The sequence below is a fragment of the Lotus japonicus genome, chromosome 1 (assembly GCF_012489685.1).
Source record: "Lotus japonicus ecotype B-129 chromosome 1, LjGifu_v1.2".
Taxonomy (NCBI): domain Eukaryota; kingdom Viridiplantae; phylum Streptophyta; class Magnoliopsida; order Fabales; family Fabaceae; genus Lotus; species Lotus japonicus.
In genome coordinates, this window is record NC_080041.1 from 76,793,139 (window position 1) to 76,804,315 (window position 11,177).

General features: G+C 34.8%; 1 protein-coding gene across 1 annotated transcript; it reads right to left on the reverse strand.

The window, feature by feature from the left end:
* Nucleotides 1–3,675: 3,675 nt before the first annotated feature.
* On the reverse strand, nucleotides 3,676–6,352 carry LOC130712855 (BTB/POZ domain-containing protein At2g13690). The gene is made up of 2 exons (XM_057562673.1): nucleotides 5,589–6,352; nucleotides 3,676–4,830 (listed from the first exon to the last, which is right to left on the reverse strand). The coding sequence occupies exons 1-2, from the start codon at nucleotides 6,216–6,218 to the stop codon at nucleotides 3,892–3,894; spliced, it is 1,569 nt and encodes a 522-aa protein (XP_057418656.1). The 5' UTR covers nucleotides 6,219–6,352; the 3' UTR covers nucleotides 3,676–3,891.
* Nucleotides 6,353–11,177: the final 4,825 nt, after the last annotated feature.

Here is an 11,177-nt window from a genome sequence, read left to right on the forward strand (position 1 = left end):
GATCTTGAAATGGTTATAGAAATTTTAGTTTAGATCTTTCAAATCTAATAGTCAATGTTCACAGCAAATTGATGGTAATTGATGACCGTGTAGCTTTTACTAGATCATCTAATGTAAAAAACCGGAGTTTGCTTGGATTAAGAGACTTTGATGTACACTTAATATCTTATTTGTGTCACTATAGTCTGCTATTTCTAAAAGAATATGTAATTATGATATAAATTTAATCTGATTGTCGCTGTCTACCCGCCACATGTACCTTGGGTGATTGGAGCATCACAAATTTGAATTAAAAAGATATTATGCTACTTTCTTATGAGTGTTTAGTTTCTTTCTTTAATATATTTTTCTCCATTTGATGGATTTTGTTTTCCTCTTCTTTTTATACATCTTATTTTATTAACAAGGTTTTATTTTATAAGAAAAACACTGAAAATTTTGCATTTGCATTGCTTTATAATAAAGAGAGGTTATGCAATACGGTACCTTAATAGTAAAATAAGATTTAAGATACTGAAGTTATTTCAAAAAAAAATACTGAAGTTCAAACTTTTAATTGAATTTAAGACATTACTAATTTCTTTTAATGTTAATTGACCAATTTCATTTTTACCAAAGGCTTTGAGTGCAAACACAAGGTTTTGATGTCACTGATATCCTTTTATGATAATGAGGTAAATTTGGTTATGTCATTCTTATGCTATAAGTCTCTTAGAAATTTGTTTATGTCTTTGGTTTATAAATTTGACTCCACTAAAGTGAGTGTACTCTCAATGATTAGTTCCTATGAGCATGAATCATGTCTCTGCACCACATTAATTACATTAAAAGATTGAGTCCCTTGTCTTTGTTGGAGCATGGCTGTGGGAAATTTCATGCATATGCTGCAGTGGTTTGCTTGATTCAGAGGCTGGTTGATCAGCATTGGGTGGTTAAGTTTGAGCACATTCTCCGTGAGGGCAACTCGGTTGCGGATGCCTTAGCTAAGGAGGGTGCTCGTGGGGATTGCCGGATGCGGTGCTTGGATGCTCCTCCGTTGGCTGCTGTTCCTCTTCTTGCGGATGACTACCGTGGCACCTTATTTATGAGGTGCTAGTGTTCTGTCTTTTGTTTTTCTTTAAGCTGATTTGTACCAAAAAAAAAGATTGAGTCTTATGATGTTACAAAATATTTCCTTTCTTTTATGCGTATTAATGAGTCTCTCCCTACCGTTCGAGGCTTTTTTTTTTCTTTTGGTCAAAGTCTCATTGTCATTAAAAGGAGCCCAAGGGCACTCGAGCCAAACCGGCCCATGCCTCCAAGAAAGCAAAACTGCCCATTGTTGAACACTCCTGAAGACTAAAAATTAATTGTATCCATTTCATTACTTTGATGGCCTTTTTGTTTTTTGGCCCAATGTAAATTCTGCAATCTCTATCCAAAAACAATCTCCTACCAGTCATACCTAATTGGCCCAATAACTTTTATTTCATATATTATATTTATTTGTGACTTTACTTGCCATGTACATCCAATATTGTGCATAATATCATTCATATAGAGGGTGTATCTATTACAAATTTGAAAATTGTCCATATAATCTCCACACGGAAGGTGAGATGTATAAACATCGATAGAAAATATCAAAATAATTACAATCAGTAACTACATCATTGCAATATTCCAGATATATCAATATTCATCTAAACTCAATCATAATAATTAGTATTTAATTCAAACGAAAATTCCCCGTGCATCGCACGGGTAAACGGGCTAAATACTAGTTAGCTATGTTTTGGGGTTTAAGTAGAATGATTTTTTTAAATGGAAAAAAAGGAATTCTAACTTCTTTTTAAATCAAAGTAAAGACACTCATATGCTAGGGAAGTGTGGCTCTGTTTTGGTGCTCTAGCGTGGCCGAGATTCTTCGCGACGTCAATTCAGACTTGGTTCAAATGCAGCTCCGTGGTACACATGCAGCGCCGTTTCTAGTGGTTGTTTGGAGGCAATGAAGGTGGAGAAATGAAATGGTGATTGGTGAGAATTGTTAGACTGTCCATTACGCTTGTGAGGAGATTAGGCATGACTTGGTTGATCATGGTCGTTGGCTTGGGTGTGAGGCTTTGAGGGTTCAGGTCATGCGGGCTAATGCACGTTGGAAACCACCCCCAAGTGGGTGTGTATCATTGATGGGGGATGGGGCTTATAGCAGCGTTCAACAACGTATGAGTATGGGGGGCCTTGTTCGAGATTTGACCGGGTCATGGCTTGGTGGATTCTTTGCAGGAGCTGCTGATGGTGACCCTCTTTACGCGGAGATGCAAGTTTTGTTGTTGGGGTTGAAGTTTCTTTGGCGGAATAATTGGAGGAAGGTGATTTGTGGTGTGGATTGCCTGAAGTTAGTAAGCACAATGGGAAAAGGCAGGTATGATTTCCATCAATATGGTAGTGCGTTGATGGACATCCATCTTCTCTCAAGGAACTGGGAGGTCAAGATTTGTCATGCCCCTCGGGAAGGAAATGTACTAGCTGATTGTCTAGCAGAAATTGGTGCAGATTTGCAATGTGCGGTTATTGATCTTGTATCTCCTCCTGTGGAGGTGCTGCTTTTTCTTCATAAATGAAAAAAATTCAATCATAATTCATGTTTTATGAGATTGATTATTAGCTTCAAATAAAATTATTTTTTTGCTGAAATTTTAAAATAAATAAAATTTAATTGTCATTTTTTTTTAACTTAGGTTACCTGTATCTTCTGCTCAGGCAACTATACATTGATTTGAAAAAAATTGTCTAATTGACCAATGAAATTATTTATAAATAATTTATTTTTTTATAAAATTATAAATCCACTTATGTTTTTTTTTTGAATGGATAAATCCACTTATGTTGAATATCATATTATCATTGGTCCGTCGGGTTTGGATAAAATTACTCACATGAGTAATTTCTATTTAGTTGATGTTGGGTAAAAATGCTGTATAATTTGCAAATCACTTTCAGTTTCTAAGATGTGAAGAAATAAAAAAAAAATTGCAATTACCTTTGCCATTTCGTTTATAATTTCTTAAAGGAAAAGAAATAAAATGAAATTAATGTTATTTTTATATAAGTGAATGAATTGGAAAAAATGTATTTCGTCCTGGACTCTGAAAAAAAAAACGTAGAATTATGATAATTTTATAGCTGTTAGTAAAAGTAAAATATAGGAGCATAAAACACTTTCGTTTATTTGATTTGCAAACTTTCGTAAATCAAATAAATCTTCTTGCAAAACTCTGAATTCAACTCAATCCAGTCTTTCAAAAAAAAAAAACTCAATCCAGCGATCTAAAACAAAAACAAAAACAAAAATTTATTCGTGAGATGTTAATGTCGAAATGATTTTGATAGTTCGACAAGTGAGTAGTTATATACAAATCAATAAGTTTATGCTATTAATAAAGGATGGAGACAGCAGAAGTTGAAGACAAGAAAATGTTGGAAAATTGATTGATTGACAAAGCCTGTGAATGCCCATCGAAAATAAGACAGGCACCTAATGAGAATTATTGTTGCAACATTTTATGATCTCCTTCTTCTCTAACATTCTACAATCAAAGTTCTTCTGTTCATAAAAAATTACTTAACTCATTTTATTCTCTTTTCATTATTGGATTGCACTCCTTAAAAAAAATATAAACTAGCTTTGAGCTATTGATGCACATAAAACAATGAAATAAACAAAGAGGAAAAAATTCCCTAGAAAATTTGATACTACCATTTAGGCATAAGAAGCTGCCAATACAACAACCTATGGAGTTTATCACCTATCAAACCACGTTATTCAGTGTACACAGCTCAGAATCCATCACCTAATTGCAACTCTTTACACGGTACACAAACACTAAAAATGATAAATAGTGCTATTTTTTACCTTGATTCAATGGCACACGTCTCAGAGCCTCTTAAAAACGATCTGCGCCACCAAATTTGGAAAGCCTTGCTTAGATTTGGACACTCGGTGCCATGGCTTGAGAAGTGCCGAAACCATTCCATGAACAGCATGTGTTGTTGCTTCAGAGGTAGAGTAAGAAGTGTCTGACCCATTGCCTCTTGCAACACTTTTATATCAAGCCCTTTTCTGCATCTCTGCAACCAACCGAAGTCCAACAGCATAGGTTTAAACCATGCCTGGAGAAGCCCTGATCTAGCTTCCAACCGGCATTGTAACTTTCTAGTAGCCATGGCAACAAACAGAATTGCCGACACTCGGCTGAGTTCATATCTAACCATGGGGGATGCTTTATCATGGATTTGAAGAAGTTGGTGCTGATCTGCCCATATATCCACAAAGTCCTCAGCTATTTGCATATCAAGCATGATTTCCAACAACCAGTTGATGTTATCTACCTGTCTCGAGACGCGCTCAATCAGCGGTTTCTTCATCTCTTTCTTTGTCAACCTTTTGGGATGGATGGCATCATTCGCCTCCTCGAAGAGGCTGATCAGTGAACCCAGACATGAATGGCAAACAGAATACAAATCTTCCTTGCTGAGGTCAAGATGGTTCTTCTCATATACCGAGCTTTTGCAAAGAAGACCCTTGACTAGGGATTTAAGTTCATTTCTTGCATTGGCATCCACACAAGTGGTGATAGACGTAACAAGTTCCCGGGCTATGTTTGGCTCGGAATCTACTGCATTGTGCAAGTGAAGCCTTCCTAGAATGTCCCTTGTTGTTTCATCATCAAACTTAAACCTCGTGAATAGGCTCCTCAACTTTTCTTCTTCTTCCTCAGTCCAAGGAACAGCCTCAAGGTATCTTAAACAGGACAAGACACCCTTGGTGAACATGATGCCTGCAGACACCTAGGGATACAAAAGACAACCATGTAAGAGACAAAAGAGGCACCAATGTGCAGGCTCAACACAAAAAATGAAAAGAAAAAATTGCTTCCACACCAAAATCATCAAAAGGTTTAATTGCAACTTGCACGTTATATATCTTGCTGAGTTGCTCCATTTCTCTAAATATTTCCTTCCAGGTAAGATAGTATATTTTGTTTCCCTAAACTTCATGCAACTCTTTGATCTTGATCCCTTGAAAACAGATTCTTCCATCAAATAAAAAACTCAGCACAACAACAACAACAACAAAAGCCCTATCCCACCAAGTGAAGTCGATTATATGGATCACACTACACCCCTTAGCTCAATCAAAAACTAAATTATGGAAAACACAGCACAGAAATATAACTTTAATGCATGGATATAAAAGGAAGAAAAAAATCATCTAGCATGCCTTATATAAAACTTTAAAACAACTTTTTCTAGCATTGCATCTGAATATAAAGTATAAACTATAAACCAAATACTACAAATATGATCCATAACCTTGATTTCACAACCCAGCTCACCCCTAAGTCATAGACTCATAGTGCATTATATAAAAGCTTAGTGTTACTATTTTTGCACAGAGAATGAAACAAAAAAGTGTAAAACACAAAAATTAATAGCTAATGAAACATTAATTAACACCTAAGTACAAAATGTACAAAGAAATTGAATTGATTAGAAATTTAGAACAAGTTTTTGTTAAAAAAGGGAAAAGGGAAGAAACTAGGAACCTCCAAAACATCAATGGATCGATAAACACCAAGGTTGAGAAGCTTTCGGGTAAGATCATCTTCAAACATGAGCTCAATGGTGTCTCTGAAAACTCCCAAATTGTCAACTTCAGGCACCTCAATCCTACACATTTTACTACTACCACTCGAAGAAGAAACCCCCTTCTTGTAATCCGCAATCAACCCCGCGAAAAGCTCCGAGTTCGCGCACAGAATCCCCGAGTTCAGCTCCAGAACCAAGCACCCACCATTTTTCCCTCTCAAGCTCATCCTCACGTCAAGCCCCTCCACGGAAACTGGCGGCGGCGGAGTCGGCGGTGCGACGGGGGGTGCGCGGAAGCTCCGAGATCGGGTGACGGAATCGCGAGCGGGAGAGGGGTCTGGAACGGCAGCGGCGTCTTCGATGGGGGAGACTCTGCCGGGGGATAAGATCCGGCGAGGGTCGATCCGGCCGACGATGCGGGAGCCGCTGGATTTGAAGCTCTGAGGGGAGGTTGGGACGGAGAAGGTGGGTTTGGATTGGGCGTCGCCGGGTTTGTGGCGGTGTGGTTTGGTGAAGGAAGCGTTGTCCGGGCTGGAGGGTGGCACGGCGAAGGAGCAACACCAGGTACGGCGTCGCCGACGGTCCATTGGGAGGTTGAGAAACGGTTAAGTTCAGCAGTAACAGTGAATGAAGAGAAGAGAAAAGAGAGAGAGAGAGAGAAGAATGGTGGTGACGTTGCTGAGTGACTGAGTGCACATGATGATGAGGATGATGCTTTTTTTAACATCATAAGGGGTGGTAAAGTCAGCAAGGGGTTTAAGTGATACATATTTAATTTGTAAAGGTTTGGGTATGAGTCGTGGAAATGGAAAAACACCTCAAAAAGTTAATTCTATTATAGTACGAATGTTTTCGATTCGAATGAAATTATCTAACACGGAGGATGGAAAAACAGCTCGGAGAGTGAGCTAACTTCACTGTGATATGAATGTTTCTGATTCAAATGGAATTATCTTGCACGGAAGATGGAAAAACAACTAAAAGAGTTAACTCTACCGTAATATAAATGTTTTTAATTCGAACAGGATTATCTCGCGAGAAGATACATGTAAGCACTAAAAGGAATGAGTGGTAAAGGAAGCATCATGGGGTATTTTTTTCTTCTTTTGGGATGAAGGAAATGGGGGGCGATTTATTTTATGGGGAAGGGTGAGGTTTTGGTTGGGTTCGGTTATGGGCGAAGAAAACGAGGAAAAGGTAAGTGGCTTCTCTAACCTTTGTTTATCAAACTTTTGATGACGAAATGAAGCAGGGGTTATGTTAAGTGAGACACTTTGCATATTTGGTTGCACTTTTATTTGGAACCAAAGTACACCTCCGTCCTTAATTATGGTGGCTTGAATAAGAGTACAATGCAGGTTTTTTTAAGAATTAAACTTAAAAATAATATCTCATCTGTTTTAATATAATTGTCAATTTTAAGAAAAAAAAAATTAAAATAAATGTCTACTTACAATTTCAACAGAGCAATGATTGGTGGTTTCCTCTATGAACCCTTATTAAAAGAATAAATGAAGAGTGATAAAAAAACATTTTAAAGGTTAAAATAGAAAAACAAACAAAATGTTAAAAAAAGTTAACTATAATAATTACATTTTTTAAGATGCGTTGCAACCTTAAAAGTATACAGTTATTTTAAAACAGATGGAGTAATACATTAGAATCCTAATTTCACCCGAAGTTTAATGATATTTTGGATAATCGTTGTTTTTTTTAAAGGCAAGTTAGTGTGTGTATATATATATATATATATATATATATATATATATATATATATATATATATATAAGCCTCACTTTTAGATAGAAGGTGAACAAAACTCTTCTTATGAATTGAGATTAAAATAGTAACTCAACGGGTATCTAAATCACCTTAAAAGACAAATAATGATAGAAGGGGAAAAAAACTAGAGATATGATAAACAAAGTGGTAGAAATAGAAGAGATAGATAAAATGGAAAAGTGAGTTAAAATTAGATAAAAAAAAGAAAGTGAATATGAATGTATTAAAACTGTTATTTAGAAAAGCTATGATAAATGTTGAATAACAGAAAACACCTTGAGTGAGAACCAAAGAGTGGTCGGTTCAAGTGTACATACTTTAATTCTCTTAAGCAATTTTTTTTTTGAATTTAAATACTGTGTATAAAGAAAGTTTTGGTGGGAAGAGAGCTAGCTTCACCAGAATATAAATATTTTCGATTCAAATACATGATATCAGTACTAAACTAAAAATGCACCTGCATTGATAATAGAAGACAATAGAGATAAATAATGAATATGTCAGGATATACAACAAGATATTATAAGAAGAGAGAGATAGAAAAACATGGAATATATATATTGTAATTGTTATTCTCACCTCCTTCTCATCTAGTTTGACGCACTTGAAAGTGTGATGTTTCCGCAGTAGGGAAAAGTAGAACTAGATAAGAGGGTGGAAAAATAATTACCAAGATATACTGTGTCTAAGTATGAATTCGGATCATCTACTGCTCTGCAACCTCTACAGCAACAAAATGACAACACAACTTTTAATTAATCAATGTGAACCACTTAATATAAAAACCACTGGCCAAAAATTGACAGCAGAAAATTATAGAGAAAATAGTTGTAGGAGGATCGATGTTGGGTCTAAGTATCCTAATTATTTTTATTTTTGTAGTTAATACTTTTAATTTTTAATATCTATCCTCATTTTCTCTTCAATTCCATTTCTACACACTTCTTCTTCTTATGTCTATATTCTTTCTATTATATCATCTATATACATCTTTCTTTCTAGTGTCTTCTGTTTCTATCTTTTTCAAGCTAGAGGTGAATTTGGGAAGTGACTTTGTTGTTTTCCATTTGAATTGATTCTTTGGTTTAGGCCTTAGGGGACATGAAATCGCCTGCTGCTCTGAAAAAGAAGTCCAACTGGTGCTTTGCTGTGCTTGCTTTGAATTATTAGCAGTAAAAATGGGGATGAGAAAATGAAGATTAAAAATAATGTAAAAAATATTCGGAGGACTACACTGCATATATGGGCTCTATTAAATACTTAAAAAGTGATGTTATAAATTTGGTTAAACAATATTGTTTGTAGTAAAAAGTACGTACTTATAGGATGGACTTATAGAAATATAAATAAATAACTTTTATTACTTAGACAAAGAAAGAAGTGATTGTTTTATTTTTTCTGTTTAAGCAAAAAGAAATTATGATGATGTTAAATTATACATTTCATATTCTTTTAATATAATATATATGTGAACATATAATCAAATTTATTATTTTATTCTTTCTTTCCCGCTCATTATTTTATTTTTTCCAAGGGTAAGGAAGTTAATTTATATGATACTTTATCATTTTTTTCTCTTAAAAAATAAACAACAAAATTTAAAAAATTTCATTTTTTTTTTCTGTTATTCAATTTCTTTTCTGTTATTTTCTCTTAATTTTATTTTTATTGAATCCATTTACTTTTATAAGAATATAATTTTTTTATAGGTAAATGTTAGTTGTTATAATAAATTAGTATAAATTATTAATTATCCGAACCAACTATGGCCCTTCATCTCCCGCCATGTGAGCTACCCACTCTAGCCATGTGAGTAAATAACACTTTTGTTTCATTTAGTACTTTAGCACCTTGGGTATCATTTTCTTGCTAACCCCGCCCCTTTTTGGCACATTATTACTTTAGGTATCTTTTGTTGGGTACATTTACTTTAGGTATCTGAATGTTGCTTTGGGTTTTGAATAATTTAATTAAGTTGAATGGCTATTTAAGGAAAAACTCTTTTTTATTGTTGTAAAATTAACAACGTTCAAAAAAAAGTTGTAAAGTTAAAATATTCATCTAAACAGTAAAAATACATATTTATTTTACCATTTTTATATAAATTTCTAAAGACTACAAATAAAACAAAATAGGATTTTTTTCTTGCAAATTAAAATATATTTTTTCCTCAAATTAATTAAATTCCTTACCGTTCATGTTATCAAGCATTAATTTGTCCATAAAATCAAAGTATAAGTATCTAAATAGTAAAATGAGTTTAATCATTATTAAATTATAAAAGTTTGTATGAATTCAGCTTTGATCACTACCATAAGGCAGGGCATGCCTTCAAAACTATAAATCGCTTTTAGAAATACGTACATATCACTCACTAATACAATGACAATCTCATATCAAAGGAGAAATTCTCCTCTTATGAATTAAACCAACACCATTTGGTTCATGTACACGTAAATGAATAAAAAAAATTAATAAACAAACAATGAAAACTATTTCTTTGAGGTGGACCATATATAATTAAATATTGGTTGTATTACTATTTGAGCATTTTTACATTGCTTGCTGGCGGAGGAAGGCACCCTCATCGTTTTGGACTGCAACCCAATCGTTTTACTCCACCGTGTTTGTTTGTTTGCTTCTACTTTCAATCACTTATTTTCTTGCTTCAAGCTTAATTTAAGCACGATTCGGGGATGGCTTCTTTATTTTTTTGGTTAAGAAACGGGGTTCTGTTTTTGTTTGTGTTAGGCACGAAACATTGCCTTAAATAAAGGTAAATCAACTAGTAAAGCCCTCCCTCTTGGCAAGGCATGATATTGATACCACATGAGTGACATGACTGTTTTTTTCTTGGATAAGCAATAAATTAAGTGTAAAAGGACACACAAACACACCACTACCCGCGCTGGTGGTGAAGACACCCCTAAACCACCTATAATATCATCTCAAGTAGCCTAAATGTCTAACATTTAAGTGAACATTACATAGATGACTCATAACTAGATTAAGAAATATATCATTCAAGCATTGGTCGAGCGAATGCAGCCCACACATTTAATGAAATGTTATAACGTTAACTATTACGAGGAGGGGGAAGTATGAGAAATTTTCTGTAACTCTCTTTTCCCCCCAATTTAGAAAAGATAAAAATTAAACTAAAAGAACACAAACAGTTGGGGAACCTAGGATGAAGCACATAATTCAAAGAAGTGGCTGCATTGAGGGTCGCACATATATGACACACTCATGAGCCATACGTGCATGTCTTAGGGCATTTGTAGGTTCGTCACGATATTATAAATTCAAACTGGTCAAGTGGAATTAGGAGAACCGCAGAGGTTAAGTTCATATTAAAAGACTAATTGTATGTGTTCAACCAAAAAGGAAAGGGCTCTTGAAACTAGTCTCGGATTGTTAATTTCCACAATATCGAGATTTGACTAACTGGTATAACTTGACATTACATTGGATTACAAGCCAAATTAGAGGTTCTAGTTGTGACGACTCAAATAACCACAAGGTCTAATAGCATCTCAGTCAATCTAAAGATCTCACAACTAAGTGAGCACCATGTAGGTCCGAGATAACTAGGTTAAGGAACAACTTATCCAAGCACTAGCCGAGCATATGCGAGTATGCGACTGACACATTTAATGAAACATCACAAGGTTACCTAAAGATAATCATCATCTCGGAAGATCTTCATCAAAGCTTCTTAAATTTAAAGCTAAGTTAAAATGGAAGAGGATGAAATTGGGGGC

Coding starts and splice junctions, on each gene's coding strand:
- LOC130712855 (XM_057562673.1), bottom strand. CDS start 6,218: ATGGACCGTCGGCGACGCCGTACCTGGTGTTGCTCCTTCGCCGTGCCA. Junction 4,831..5,588: donor GATCCATTGATGTTTTGGAG/GTTCCTAGTTTC, acceptor TTGTATCCCTAG/GTGTCTGCAGGCATCATGTT.